Genomic DNA, 16,797 nt, shown 5'->3' with positions numbered 1-16,797 from the left:
CGGCATTAATTAGCCATCCAAACAATGCCATAGAGCTGGAGAGAAACACGTTTGCTTTCAATAATTTTACAAATCAGAATACTAATCTACTTAACGCACTACTAACTTTTCCAACTCAAAATAAAGATCAGTCATTTTGGAGCAAATATTTGAAGTCATAAACAACCCTTGAAGCACCCACCTTTGAAGGAAGCTTTGCCATTGTTGTTTATGGCCTATATATTATGCTTAGACTCCTTTTTTTTTTTTTAAAGATTTTACTTATTTATTTGACAGAGAGAGAGAGAGAGACAGCCAGCAAGAGAGGGAACACAAGCAGGGGGAGTGGGAGAGGAAGAAGGAGCAAGGAGCCCGATGCGGGGCTTGATCCAGGACTCTGGGATCACACCCTGAACCAAACGCAGATGCTTAACAAGTGAGCCACCCGGGCGTCCCTATGCTTAGACTCCTGATAGAATGTATGGTATGGTATGACTCCTGCTTCCCTGGGCATGCCTTTTTAATGATAAGATAATAAGCATTTTCATAAATTAGAGTTAAAAAAAAGAAAAGGAAAGGAACATCTCTAGGCAATAAAGTTTGGATATAGCTCACTGTAACAGCATAGCTAGAGTAAAGTGACTTCAGTACAGCACGGGACACTCCGCGGCATGGCGCAGACCCATCATCACACTGGGTCATAACCCATAACGTATGCTCTGTATCGGCACGATGAAGAAGCTCTGCTTTGTTTCCTGGTATTTTTGATAGCTCAATTACTCATTTCTGCCTGAAGTGGTAAGGGCGAAAGAAATATGAGCCCGGGATTCAGTTAGCACTTTTCAAAAGATGTGATTCTGAATACAAAAACTTAGAAAACAAAAGAGGAATATGAGAATATCAAAGAAATGGAGACCGCTCTAAATGCAGGCAAACACCAATAGTCAGTGCATCTGCTTGTCCCCCAGGGAGATGACATGGCAAACACTTAGCAAATCTAAAAGTCTGTGGACTTGTACCACGAAGGATCAGTGAGAAGAAACTATATACATAAAAGCAAAGGTAAGATAGCTATTGATGTCGTAACAACTACACTCTCTACGTTCTCCTTTCCTCACGTGGTAAAATTTAATTGCACGTATTGAACACAGTTGTCTAGAAATCAAATAATTCCTATGACTAATAAAACAGTTATAGTTTGAGGCATTTGGATCCCAGCAAAGGAAGACAACGAATGAAGGCTGCAATTTACCAATGAAGTTTATCATGAAGACTTATTTTCTGAACTAATTGCCATTAAGTAAATTTAATTCCTTGACCTGTTCTCTATATAACACAGTTACACTGATCTTAACACTTTACATTTCTAGTTGTGTTCCTCTGAAAATATTTTAATTGGCATCGATTCTTTCCCATTTAAAATTTACACTGATGATTTGTGACTCAGTCATCAGATCTTTGCTTATGTTAATTTCTGTCAGCATAGTTTTCTTTTATGACCGTTATTTCTACCAACCCTCATTTTCCTGGCCAAATGCTTTAGTGCACAATTTTGCCAAAGATTTGATGTTCCTACTAATTTTTAGCCAATAAAAATTTTCTACCCTGTTCAGTTTTAGGCATGATCTGCTGCTTACTCCTTATGAATTGAATATATAGGTGAACGTTTGTGCTTGCTTCATTTTTAAACTGTATTTATGTTTTTAAAATTCTAGATACCTGTAAAGAAGGAAAGAAAAGCAGTCCACGGTGGCACTGCCTGGATCACTGCTATGGACACTAAAAATGAATAAAGTAGTCCATGCCCACATGTGGAAAATCTAGTAAAACTTCAAGGGTAAAGGTGGAAAAGGCCCCTTCTCCTAAATGAGCCAGTATCAACAGCTTTACGTGCATAAGTCATAAGGACATTATTTTGTGTAATCCTACCGTAGCCCATGGGAGACTGATGAACACTTTTATGAAACAGGCAGAGAATGGGAACATGGGGGGCCCGGGGGGCGGGTGGGCAGGGATGGGGAAACAAACAAGCAGGCGAACGGAACAGGCGGTGGAGAATATCACACAGGTCTGTGCAAACACAGGCCTGAGGGCCCCTGAGAAGCAGGACCTGCACTCTCCTCCACGTCCGTCCCTTTCCTTAGGTGAGGTGCCTGCCACGCACGCCGCAATAAGAGCACACAGGCTACTAACTACTTGACATCGCTTTCAGATAAACTAATAATTAAAGCAAACAAGCTGAATGGAAACCTTGAGTCTGAAAATCTGGGCGGCTGATTGCGTTTTTGACTGAACGGATTTAAGTGACCAGATGTTGTGGTATTATGTAGACAGAATTTTTACTTAATGAGAGCCAAGAAAAAAGCAGATTAGTATTTGGCACTCCCGCAGTTCAGTCTGCAACTCAATTATGTAGTTTTGTACATGAGAGAGATTCAGTAAATGCTTGCTGGCTAGGTGGTCAAACCATCTTACTACATTTCTCCACTCCCCATCAGTGCTTTGGTTATTGTAAATATAAAAGCGATCGTGGACAACTTAATATACAAAAGAACCAACTGATACCATCTGGAAAACAATATGTCTTGAAGAACAATATTTCTTTTGGATTCTCTGCTATGGTTTTAAACCTCTGTTTTCCTGGTTTGGGATTATTGTCACAAAAAAGAGATCACATCTTTTTTTCAGAGGAAGCTAATATTACAGAAGTTCATATTTCAATATTGTTCCCAACTTAATTTTTCCTTCAGAGATTTTAAAATTTTATAAAACTACCAATTTCGGCTCCCTATATATTAAATGCAGACATAATTACCCTCATTATTTCAACATCTTCATGGACAGTTATAGTCAATAGAGTTTGCCCCGAATTAGAATGCCCTCAAGTCATTGCACGGCTACTGCATCTGAACAGATCTAAGGAAGACAGAAAGACAGTATTTTTTTTTCAAGGGAGATTAAAGTTATTAGCTTAGTTGTAACATAAGAAATCATACATTCTCATTATATTGTGGAGGCAGTGTAGGGAAATGGTTAAAGATTACGGACTTTGAAGTCAAACAGATTTAAATTCTAATTTGGAATCTACTCTTATTTACCTATTTACTCTTATTTGACAGTCAGTCCCTTCACCTCTCTGAGTCTTGGTTTCCTCATTTGTAAATAAGGATGGCATGTTTTTCATGGTCCATGATTGTTGTAGGGCTTACCTGATAAAATTCAGTATCTGCATATTTCACAAATATGAAGACATGCTTATAACATACCTGCATACATGGAAGTCACATATATGTATATGTGCACATGTATGTGTATAGACAGACAGACAGATGAGAGAAAGAGTGAGCACGCACACACTCCAGCTTAGCACAACGCAGGCACGTAGTAAGTACTCAGTGAGAAGCAGCTCTTGCTAGATGTGGAGGTCACAGAATTGTAGTCTGGGCATTCTGGCGAGGTTCTGGCCAGCTCGGTATCATGAAGTTCAAGGATTTTTGTTTTCCCAAGCAGACAGATCCATGTTCAAATTTAGTTCTGCAATTGACCAGCCGCATAATCTTCGTCAAATCATGTAAACTTTTTTTTTAAAGATTTTATTTACTTATTTGACCCAGAGAGAGAGAGCACAACCAGGCAGAGCGGCAGAGGGAGAAGCAGGCTCCCCGCTGAGCAAAGAGCCTATTGCGGGGCTCGATCCCAGGACCCTGGGATCATGACCTGAGCCGAAGGCCGACGCTTAACCAACTGAGACACCCAGGTGCCCCAAATCATTTAAACTTTTGAATCTCGAACTCTTTAAATGTAAAATAAGATTAAAGAATTAAATAATAAGATTAGGGGCGCCTGGGTGGCTCAGTTGGTTAAGTGGCTGCCTTTGGCTCAGGTCATGATCCTGGGGTCCTGGGATCAAGTCCCACATCCAAGTCCCAAATTGGGCTTCTTGCTAGGCAGGAAGCTTGCTTCTCCCTCTCCCTCTGCCCCTCCCCTTGCTCGTTCTCTCTCGTTCTCTCTCTCTCAAGTAAATAAATAAAATCTTCAAAAAAAGAAATTATAAGATTAAATTTGCTTTGTGGGGTTTTTGGGGTGGGCAGGATTAAAAGAGATAAAGTATATAAAGCACCTGGCACAAAGTGTAACATACAGAAGATATACAATTTATATATTATTTTTTCCATGATCTTACACAGATTCTTTAACTGCTGACATTTTACTTCATCTTTAAAATATACAAAAACTGCACCTGTGCGCTTCATAGGATTGTTGTGTAGACCGAAGGAGATTATAGAGAGGCTGTGAACTCAGCTACCATACATACCTGGTTTTATCTTTCCACTCCACTTCCCTAGATATTTCCCTAGACACATACAAAATCTACAAAGACACCAAAATAATGTAGGTCCGAATGTACAGCAACAATATCTTTAACATTCTAAAAATAATTTAAGGTCTTTGCCAAATATTTTCAAGAACCTAACAAAAATGTCTCACTCAAGATGGAAACAGTACTGAGAAAAATCCACGTGTCTATTTCCACTCGATAACTAAGTCGTTCATTTATAGGTTTTGGTTTCATAGACTGTAATTTCTGAGAGGGTCAGGGCCATATCTGGTTTAATTGCCCTTGCATCCCTCATGCCTCGCCAGTTGTCTAGAAAATAGTAACTATTCAAAAAACACTTGTTGAACACGTACTCGAGTAAAAGTCACTCCTGGCAACGCTCCAGCCAGAACCACTCAGAATCATCAAACTGCCTCCAAAGAAAAAGTCTTTAGGCCGCTGAGATACTCAGAGCAGAGTCCAGGCCTATGTTCCTACCAACCTGCTGATTACCCGGTCATCTGACCATCAGAATTAGTCTGTTTCTTCAACATCGTCAGGCCTCCCGCCAGGAACTATTTGCAAGTATTTCGGACATTGTAGTCAAAATCACCATATTTCCCCAAAGAGTCCAATCTGAATTAATCAGGTTTTACTAAATCTATTTTTTATGGTTGGATTAACCTTTGAATGAGCACATTAAAGGCAAGTGATAAAGCAGAGTAATTCCTTAGAATTGAATCTACATGTAAATTTGATGTTGTAACATTTACACACAAGGTGACAATTTCTGATGCAGTAGGAAGCATGACAAATGTGCAGAAATCAATTCAGCCATTAGGAAAAAGCAAGAGTTGCTAGGAAACCACATTCCAAATAAGGCATATGATAGTGGTGACCCAGACCATTACCATATGCCTGACATGACATCAACACAAAGCATAACAGATTTTTAAAAGCACTCGTGACATTGAATTGTTCTCACCACATTTGCAACTCAGGTGATTAAAGAGTTGTCTTTCTGTGACTTGAAAATTCAACTGTCAGAACAGGAAAATGCAAAATCAAAGTGAGTTAAGAACAATACGAGATGTTTCTTGGACTTCCCAAGCCTGCCGTGTAGTTAGGGTGCAGGTGTGTCTATGGTACGCAGTCACCTAACTTCACTTCGCTGAATGAAGTCCACTCGACTTTTAAAAGAATCTACTTTTCAAGTCTGTAAACTCTATATCTATGCGTTGTATATTCACAGGAAAAAAAAAAGCCTTTAAGAATATGCAACAAAATTTAATATGTGGCTATGGTTTGTTGGTAAATTATAGGTGATCTTGACTCTCTTCTGTGCGTCAGTTTGCAGAGGTCATTTTCCCTTTTGTAGTTTGGAAAATGAAAAAATTACTTTGAAATAATTTTTAAATTTTTATTTGGAGCTAGATATTAGATTTCAAGACAGCATAATAAACCAAAAACATAAGTCCTAACAATATGGTTAGCATGCAGACAGCACATTACTCTCTTGCATATTATTCCATCTTGCTATTTTCACATCATTTTGGTATTAAAAGATTCGAGTTGCTCGTGTTGGCATATGTACGTGTCCCAATTAACTCTAAAAGAGATTAAGTTAAACTGGCAATAGAAGATAAAAGCTCTCTTGTTCAATAATGCCAGAGAAAGAGACCATATTCTAAAACACAATGGGCTAACCTACCCCCAAAATGGGTTGGCAAAATCACAAATTAATGTCTTTTTAGGGGCAAGACTTGGCAGACAAAGATTCTTACTCTTTACATAAAACTCAGATCAATAGAAACATGAGCTAACTACTTGGAGGCTTCACACTTCTGAAACATACCACACGAGAATCAAATAAAAATGAATACCTTTACGAATCTAATTTTTAGCCTCCTCTTAAGACATTGTACAAATACTCCTGGGAGGGACCCTCTCTGCCGACAGGCTAAAGCAAATGAAACATTATAACTTCTTGAGGAATGCATACCCCGCGGTGATATTATCTAACAGAGTAACTTTATAAAACATTTAAACTGCGCCTCCACTGAAGAATGCATATCTCTTCTGAAAACGTGCAGGTGTGAAGACTCGTACACAAACACAAGCTAAGCAGTTTTGTATTTTTCATGCACAGTTTCATGCAAATCGATTTAGATCTCCCTTCATTGCTTGGTTTTGTTTTCCCTTTCTCAGACTTATTACCGCTATTTTTCTTCACGTAGCAAAATCAGGCAAATACTTTCACAAAAAGACTGCTTGGAAATCTGTTTGACAAAAATCATAACAGAACTCTCCAGCAAGACCAGCACTTTCAAAAGTGTGTGCCTCGTAAACTATTTTTTCCACAGACTGAAAAGGTGATCAACAGTCTAATTACATTACGTTAGAATCAATCATGATTAAAGATAAAAGCTAAAATCAACTCACAAGGGAATTCTAGCTCATTGCCGTACACATCGCATAAATAATGTCTATTAAATCATTAGGACAACATTTTATGGAAGGATCGGGAGGCAGTAAATGTGCCCTATGACAGCTCAATACCTCAGCATCAGCCAGAAGAGCAATTCTATGATGGAAACAAATTTCTGGTGCAATACATAAAAATAACTAATTAGAGTATAAAACACAACCTTTAAATTCAAAGGCTATGAAAAAAATGTAAATATAACAATTTGAAATATGGATCTTCTGCATTAAAATCCACAATAAACAAAGGGAAGGTAAACAGGAGAGAAGGCTGCAGTGCACTGGCCCAATCAGTCTGGCTGGTGATGCCAGTTTCTGAGATAATGGTGGATGCACGCCATCCCCGCCCACACACACATCACTGAATTTACCTCTCTCACTTTATAATTCTAAAAATTAATCATTTGGGATGGAATATCTGTAAAACACATTACTCGTTTCCATTCCCTTGAAAGAACATGTAATATAAGTTTACATTTTCTTGACTAGAGCCATGAAAAGTCTAATTTATTAGGCAATGGAACACTCAAGCAGTGAGAAAAATTTGACAATTTGAAATTTATTTACCCCACTTCTATTTAATAAGTCTATAGAGTGCAGTAATTAGGAGCGCGGGCTAATTTTTTTATTCTTTTCTTCAACCGTAAAATGGAAAGAATAGCAACACAGTCCTCCTAGATTTGTGAGACTCCGAAGAGCTCTCACATGGCAAGGGCTTGGCTCAGGGCTGCCTGGCTCCCGGTTAAGTGTTTCAATAGATGTTTGTTTATTGTTGCTCTGTGGTAGCTAGTTGAAATACAGTTAGATGTTTTTGTCTTTTCTATTTAAAGATAATGTCATCTGTGACTTGGGTCGGAAATAGGCACAAATGTAGATTAGTGAGGATGAATCATTATTAGTAAAATAAAACTCTTATAAAAATGTACATGACTTTGAACTTCTATTTCTAGTAAGAGCAGATTATATAATTTGAGCACCCTTCTGTAGGTCCGCTCACAAGGCAATGAAAAAATATTACACCAGGATCGGGAGGAAAATGAACGTCAAGGAGAAGTGAGTGCTGAATCTGAAGGTGTCTGTGCACCGCAGGCATCTTCTGACTTCAGAAGGGTGAAGGAGCTGAGCAGGACCTTTGGTACCGGAACAGTACTTACAGAACCATGGAGACAAAACCCGGAGTCTGAGCACTGCCAAAGGGGGAAGCCTTAGTAAACCCTCCAGACTCTGAGATGAGACCTTGACAGCCGCACCAAAGGTATAAGGGTGATGCGAGAAAGACAAGGTGAATCTGAAACTGGCCCCCCCAGAGAATGAATCCCAGCATTAAATCATCTGATCCCTGATCGCTAGAGCTCCTACAATTTCTCCCACTGGAAGAACACAAAATTTCCCTACAGGAGGGGAATTATTTCTATAATATTTTTATACACAATCTCTAGCACACAAACAAAAAAATAACGATAATTAGGCACACAGACGCAACATGACCAAAAATGAAGTGAAAGGACAGATCATATACTAGACGACAAGAATCTAGAGAAGGGATTTATCAAGCAAAGGATTTAAAATTAATTACGGTTGACACAGTCAAGGAAAAGTAAAAACAGTATGAAAATTTTTGTCGGATGAATGGAAACTTAAAAAACTATCAACTGCTATCACATTAAGTACCAAGTGGATGGGTTTAATGGATGATTTTCATAACCAACTGAGGGGAGTACTAGTGAGAAGATCTGGACAGAATATATAGACTCCATACTCTAGTAATTAAACAGAAGTAAACTACAGAGGAGAACCTATTATCATCTCGTGTACTGGTAAACTCTCAGTGAACACTTAAAACATATTCTTTATAAAAAAAAGAAACACCTTTCTAGTAACAAATAAATTCACTATACAGAACAGATTAGAAAATATATTAAGCCATAAATTTCACCAGTAATATTATAGTAATTTTGTATATTATTGCTACAATAAAATAGTAATTTACTAAAATTACAACTATTTGCATTACCTAAAAGATTAAAAGTAATTTCAAATGTGTCTTCTGGATAAACATGGGATGTGAGAATAGCTGGGCTCAGTGTCTTAACAGTGAGTTCATATAATGCCCAAATAGTTCTTTCTGACCCCTTAGGTTTAAATTCTAGAGATAGAACATTTCAGGTAAGTATACATACTTCAGGGTAAAAGTACGAATTTGAATTTTATCCATAAACAATTATCAATTAGTTTTTCTTTTTTTCTAAATACAATCTTGGGTCATATTCTCATGGGGTTCATTTAATACCTCAATATTTGCAAAGAACAAATCCCTCCAAATATTAAAGTAACAACATCAGGTTTCCTTTATAAATAACAAGTATTTAAAAATTAATTGGAGAATAATTATTTCATAATCTCAAAAAATCCTGTAAGCTCATTAGAAGACTAAATTGAAGCTTAAAGGAGCTACAATTTAATGTATTACATGCAAATTGTAAGGATATGTAAATTGTGTGTTAATATTCCTGCCTTTGGACTATGCGGTTAGAAAAGATTCACAGTGTTTCCCTGATTTGCAATTAAGATTGCTAAGCACATTAGTATTACAACATGATTATACATTGTTTTTTTTTAATTCTCCTTCACCATCGCTGTATAATTGCCTCATTATATAAAATGTACTGTTCTCTAAACTGATGAAGCAAATTTGAATTTGTGTGCCTGTGTGATAAAATTCAATGAAAATATTTTTTAAAGACTGAAGTCCTGAAGTAAAACTTAGATATTTGGGCACACTTACTCAATCTTCTTCAAAAGCCTTAAATCATGAAAATGCTACTTATCTTTCCAATATATATTTAATCACATTCCCTAGTCAGTTCTCAGCTCAGCTTCTGTTTCCCTATCAATATTTTTATTTTCACAGAATAAAGCAGAGGAAATAATACACATTTTGTTATTTTCATTAAAGAGTGGTTAAATTATTAGCAAAAGTTAGCCTTTCAGCATTAAAAACTATTCAAAATACTTTGGTAAGATTAGGAGCCCAAGGTTAAAGAACTGCATGAAATCATACCATTTTCTAGTGAAATCACAATATGGCTAGCACAAAGGAGCAAGAATACAAATTTGATATTACTTTTCTTCAAGTGTCTACTGTTGAAGATGTAAGAAAATCAGATTTCCTCTAGGGAGGGGAAAAATGGAATATGCATAATGCTGATATTTCTATAAATTCAGCCAGTAGAATAAACATTGTATTGAGAAAGTGTTAAACATTCTAATCATTATTTTTAAAAGCAGTCTTAATTAAAGTCATTTTGGCTGATTTTTCAGGTCTGTTACATAAATAGACCATGTTTGTGTATGCTTTGTAGATACAATCTATAACTAGCCTCTGAATTTCATCATTTATAAAAACGAATTTGCTTATTATAAAGTGAGTAAATGAAATTATGTTCTTTTGTTACTTTAAAAAATTTTTAAGTTAACTCAATTTTACAATTAGTGATTCAAGGACATTAACAATCATTTGCAGGCAATTATAACTGATAATTCAGGTACCTATTTCCTATCACGAGGGGTGCCTGGAAGGTTTATAAAGTCATATAAACATTATCAATTTATTTTTCAAAATATGAGAGGTTGGGGGGAGTTTTCTTTTGAAAATTATCACAGCTCAAATAGCTTAAATTTTAAACAGCCTAAAACTTACACAGTTTGAAGTAAACAGTCAGCTGATCACATAATAACCCTATTGCACACCCAAGTGTTTTTAATAAAAGATTCTCTCAATAAGTCTAGAAATGTTCCCATGGTACCAAGTTAGAAGCCAATTCAAAGTCAAATTAATATGCCAAAAACAATCCCAAACCACGCAAATAATAGGAATTAGTAATGAAGCTGAAATTATTAAGGTGGTTTTATGATTTTGAATTCTCTCTGCATTCTTATTAAATCTTTATAGACATTTCCTCTTCTGATTTAATAAGACTATCTGATTCATAAGACAGAGTCATGTTATATCCCGCAAATGAAAACACGGACGGGCCCATGCGAAAACACAATTCCCTGGTTTTTTTTCTATGGTAATTTAAGTTTGGTTTGACAGGGCTGAATCAGTACAAACCTTCTATCTCCTATAAAAGAAAATCCAACATAGAAAAACAACCCCAAACGAGAAGACTGCCCAGCGAGTAGACTTGAAAATTTAAGAACTGATAGGAATTCGATCTGGACCATGTATATTTGCAGTTTGCAGCAGAACTCAGGCAGCTGGAGAAGTGTCAGGCACATACCTGAATAACTTGATAATTACGTCCTGAGGGGACTTAAAGTTTTTCTTTTTTAACTCTCCATGCTATCTTATTTTCACTATTGATAGGAGTGGTTAGAAAACTCCTTCTTCTTCCACATCTTAAAATTGCCAAATGTAAATGTATTATGTACACATAATAGCAGTAAAAGGAGTCATTCTGTCCTCTACGGTCCCCCCCTGCCCCCCCCCCCCCCCGCACTTTCCTGATTTCATCCTCCCTCTTCCCACCATCTTCTTCCTCTCCTTGGAGTGAAGCACCACTTTGAATTTATATTAACCATTCCCTTTTTTTCTTTACACTTTTCCCATCAATGCAGATATTTCTAAATGACCTATTGTTTCAATTTCCCCAGTTTATTAATTGGATAATTAAATTAATGGAATAATTAATTATATGGAATAATACTACAGCAGCCTTTTATGACTTGCTTCTTTTGCTCACTATTATGTTTTTGACATCCACCTGTGCAGATGTCAGTAGCTAAAGTCATTCATTTTCCCAACCGTGTGTTATACCACGGTATAAATCTATCATAGTTAATCTATTCTATCAGATGGTTATTTGATTTATTTCCAGTTCGAGGCACTTATCAAAGTATTGTTGTGAATACTCTTGTGACTTTTGCTACACCTGCACAAATACTTCCCTGGGCAAACATCTAGGGGAGGGATTCCTGGGTTGTAAGCCAGGTACAAATTCAACTTTACCGGTGAACGCCAAGGACACTGGACCATTTACATTGCCACCAGCTGTATGTGATTTCCTGCTGCCCTAGGTCGTCACTAACAGTGGTGCGGTCCGAGTTTCAAAGCTGGACCAAACCAATAGGTGGGAGACCTGGAGCACAGTGCTATCAGTATGTATTCAGCTGGTTACTCATGAGGTTAACCAAAGATACTTTTAATGGTTAAATGTGTTGCAAAACCATCCTCCTCGTCTGTGATTTTTACTCTTTATAGGTGTTATTTGATAAACGGAAGGTTTTAACTTGGTAAAATTTACATCTATTTTCCTTTATGGTTTGATAATTTTTGATTTGACTGGTTTACAAAAAAAAAATTGTTCCTTCCACTAAGTTTAAAACTCCAAATTATAGATTTATCGTTTCATAGTATGGCCCTTCACACTTAACCCAGCTGGGATTACTTTATGTGCAGACGCATGAAGTAGAGATCCAGTTTTAATAATTTGTCCATGTGCATAACCAGTTGTCCCCAACTTTCCCCACTTATCACCTTTGTCACTTAGCCACTCCCCCTTTGCTCTGACGCACTATAGCATTATCAAGACATGTTTAGTTTTGAATTCCTATGATTTACCTTCATAGAATCCCTTAGGATTACTGTGTCTGAGAACTGATTAATGTCTTTTCATTGTTACAGAAAAAAAAATCCCTTTTATGCATTCCCTCTGTACCTACATTTGGAAGCCCAACTGAACATACATTTCCACACTCTGTCCTCTATACCTCCCACATACTTTATATCTTACATTACCATATTCTTATTTCCACATTTTTAACTCTCTGGACCTAATTATGGGTAATTTCTTTAGTTCTAACTTTCAGTGTACTAACTTTTCCTTCAGCTGTATCTGATCTGCTTTTAAACTCATCCACTGACCATTTTCTGTCTGAAGTATTATGTTGCTGGCTTAGGAGTTCTCTGGTTCTTTTTCATATCTGCCGTCCCTGCCTCACATTATTAAACTTCTTATTTAATTATAACAAACATTGTCATTTTGATTCCATCTGAAAATTTTGATATCTGACAACACTTCACTGTTTTTCTTACTATTCCCATCAGTTCTCACCAATAATACTTTGATTTCTTATGTAAATGCGTGGGTTCAGGGTTTTTTTGGGGGGGGGGGAGTTTGTGTGTGGGTTTTGTTTTTTTTTTTAGTATTAGCCATTCATTCCTCATTTCCCGGTGGAAATTCTTTGAAGATGTGATTGACGTTGACATCTTCCAGAAAGAAGTAGTATTTCCTAGTTTCCTGTTATCAATGCTCCTGACGGAGCAATTAATTTAAATCCACCACTTAGATTTTGTCAGTTTACACACATAATGTAACTGACACATTTTTTCTTTCTCATTAGTTCAGTGATGTGCTCAATAGGTTTAAAAATGTTAAATAGTGTTAAATATTTTAAAAATTTTTTAACACAGCATTTTAATAATTTTAGTAAGAAGGGACACTCAGAATATCTAATTTTCCATTAACTCCAGATTTAGGAACATACCACATTTTGAGGCTTTCTTTTCTCTATGTTTTTAGCTCAAGTTTGATGAGCTGTTGTAAAAGGGCCGCCTTACATTCATGGTTACTTCTCCAAATACACAGTTTCTGGTTTATAAGAGTTCACAGTACTAACACTCCTGGGATCCACTGGGTCCTGGCAAGACTATAGGTAGGTGACCTCGTCCATTCTTAGAGGTAGATCTTAGATTGCAGAGAGCCATCAGTATCAAAAAGAGTACAGCATACCAGGAGCTAATTTTCTACCATTTTTAAATCTCCTCAGTTACTGGGCTCCAACCTTCAAGCTCTGCCACGTTAAAAAAAAAAAAAATGCATAAGTAACCCTCAGTGCTGAGGCTTCGTAAGGAACATTACCCGAAGGAAGTTGTTCAGATCCGCCATTTTCTTGTCTCTTCGTTTCATGCTTTTTGGATTATCTCTGCAACTCTGATTCTCACTACCGTCCTTGCTTGGTAGTGTTGAGTTGGTCACTGCCAAGTTTTTCCTTGGTCTAATCCTTTAGCTCTTTCTTTTCTCCATGGCAATGAGCCTTTCACATACATTTTCCCAATTTGGACCTTATTCCATTTGTTCTTTTCCTGGATTTATGAGTTATCCCTAGTCAACGCTCATCCTTCTTGAGTAACCTACTTATCTAAATGTGTAAGTTCCATAAGTAGAACTCAGAATGGAATTTCCTGCCCCCCTCAGTTAAAAGTATGCTACTACTCAAACCAAACTACAGAGAAGATTACCTGAATTGGTCTTCCATCAGGTGTCAGCACCTCTTCTGAAAGTTCCATCATCTTGAGGGCCATCAGAGCAATGGGCTTAGCATGGCAGAGGCTTTTCCTATGGAGTCCTGCAGCAACACAGTACGCATCACCTATTGTTTCCACCTGCAGCCATCAGACAAATCAAATGCAAACATATGATAATGAGCCAGAAGAGAAATGATTAGTTATGTGCAATCACAAATGTTGCTGAAAACATGTCAGCAAAACATCAATAAATTAAGCAATTAGACAACTGAGTGTAATCACAGCAGAGTTTGCAAACAGCCACAAATACCGACATCACACTCTAGGGCTGTTCATCAACGTTATCGCCAAAGATGATCATTGAAATTGGGAACAACCGGAATATAGAACAATTATCCTCCACAAAAAAAGAACTGCCAGTATTTTGCCTAAACAATTTCCAAATAATGACCTTTTACAAAGCCACCCTCTTGCTTCCTTCAAACTTTCAATATTGGTTATATTTGAGAGATGAGAGACTGATGTGCAGAAACTCACCCATAATCTTACAATTAAAGAGCTAACAGACACCATCAGAGTCTTTTCAGACCCTGTTCTAATTGTATTGTCAGCATCCATTCCATTCTAAATAGCCACCGCTTTTGTTAACTACTTTAAGTATTTACCCCAGGCTAAAATCTTCAAATTTCCAAAGCATATAGCATGGTATAAAAACTAGGCACAACTTACATTCAGGGGAAAGTTCTCTAAGTATACGGGGGTATACTTTGGATAATTTGCAAGTGATATAACTAATCAGGGGTTAATATCCAAAAAAATATAAGGAACTCATAGAACTGAACACTAAAGAACCCAAATAATCCAGTTAAAAATCGGCAGAGGGGGGGCGCCTGGGTGGCACAGCAGTTAAGTGTCTGCCTTCGGCTCAGGGCGTGATCCCGGCAATCTGGGATCGAGCCCCACATCAGGCTCTTCTGCTATGAGCCTGCTTCTTCCTCTCCCACTCCCCCTGCTTGTGTTCCCTCTCTCGCTGGCTGTCTCTATCTCTGTCGAATAAATAAATAAAATCTTTAAAAAAAAAAATCGGCAGAGGACCAGAATAAACACTTTCCCAAACAAAACATACAGATGGTCAACAGACCCATGAAAACATGCTCAGCATCACTCATCGTCAGGGAAATCCAAATCAAAACCACAACAAGACATCACCTACACCTGTCAGAATGGCCAAAATCAAAAAGACAAGTAGTAACAAGTATTGGTGAGGGTGTGGAGAAAGAGGAACCCTCATACGCTGTTGGTGGGGATGTAAATTGGCACAGCCACTGTGGAAAACAATATGGAGGATCCTCAAAAAATTAAAAATAGAAATACCATATGATCCAATAATTCCACTACTGGGTATTTACTGAAGGAAAAGGAAAACACTGACTTGAGAAGATATATGCACCTGAATGTTTATTGCAGCATTATTTAGAACAGTCAAGACTGAGAAGCAAACTAAGTGTCCGTCGGTAGATGAACAGATAAAGAAAACACGGGATATACACACCCCAGAATATTACACAGCCATAAAAAAGATGAGACTGTGCCATTTGAGACAACATGGATGGACCTAGAGGGTCTTACGCTAAGTGAAATAAGTCTGTCAGAGAAAGACAAACACCACATGATTCCAGTCTTAAGTGGAATCTTAAAAAATGAATAAACAAACAAAAAGCAGAAGCAGAACTATAAATACAGGGGACTGTTAGTTGTCAGAGGGGAGGCAGAGGGAGGTGGGTAAAATGGGTGCAGGGGAGTGGGAGATAGAAACCTCCAGTCGTGGAATGAGTAAGTCAAAGGAATTAAAACAGCATAAGGAAGACAGTCAATGACACTGTAATAGCAACGTAACGGGACAGACAGCAATGTAGGCGCATTGTGCTGAGCACAGCGTGATGTACAAACTTGTCAAATCACTAAGCTGTACACCTGAAACTGATGTAACATTGTGTGTCAACTACGCTCAAATTTTTTTTAAAAAAGTATATGGTGATAAAACCCTCAATAATCCTAATATTTTTTTTTATTTTAAAGATTTTATTTATTTATCTGAGAGACACAGAGAGAGAGAGATTGAATGAGTGAGGGGAGGGGCAGAGGGAGAAGCAGATTCTCCTGAGAGCGGGGAGCTCGACACGGAACTCGATCCCAGGATCCTGGCATCATGATCTGAGCCGAAGGCAGACGCTTAACCAACTGAGCCACCCAGGCGCCCAGTAATTCTAATATTTCAACTAGAGTAAAGTAACGAAATATCATATTAAATGTCCAAATCCAATGTCACCTTTTCTAGAAATGTTCCATGGCCCTTCCATTGGTTTTTAGCAGAACTAACCATTTTTCTGTTCTGTTTCAACAGCACTTTTCATACCTCTTTGCTACAGGCTTTCATCATAGGTTATAATCAAGATGTATCCCCAACTGTGATGTCAGCTCTTTAAGAATGGGACCATGATTTTTTCATCTCTATGTTCATAATGCTTATCATGGTGTCTAAAATATAGCTATTTAATAAACATCTACCATATGAACAAATAAAATCAACCATGTTTATCATGATTTTAATAAGTCATTCTAATTGTGTGTTCATTTTCACCATTCATTTCATGAGCACCATGTACATGTGTGCAGAAAAAATTGCCTATGAATGACTAGAGATGCT

General features: G+C 37.4%; 1 protein-coding gene across 1 annotated transcript in view; it reads right to left on the bottom strand.

Annotated features, from left to right (window-relative positions):
• GUCY1A2 (guanylate cyclase 1 soluble subunit alpha 2) overlaps positions 1-16,797 on the bottom strand; it is a 318,781-nt gene that overhangs the window by 90,235 nt on the left and 211,749 nt on the right. Inside the window, exon 6 of the mRNA XM_045797680.2 lies at positions 14,085-14,228. Within this exon, the coding sequence (XP_045653636.1) occupies positions 14,085-14,228 (144 nt within the window). The remainder of the gene's footprint in view (positions 1-14,084; positions 14,229-16,797) is intronic.

Source organism: Ursus americanus, chromosome 16 (assembly GCF_024610735.1).
Source record: "Ursus americanus isolate L20-20 chromosome 16, mUrsAme1.1.p, whole genome shotgun sequence".
NCBI lineage: Eukaryota > Metazoa > Chordata > Mammalia > Carnivora > Ursidae > Ursus > Ursus americanus.
This window is presented reverse-complemented; position numbering and strand designations above follow the sequence as displayed.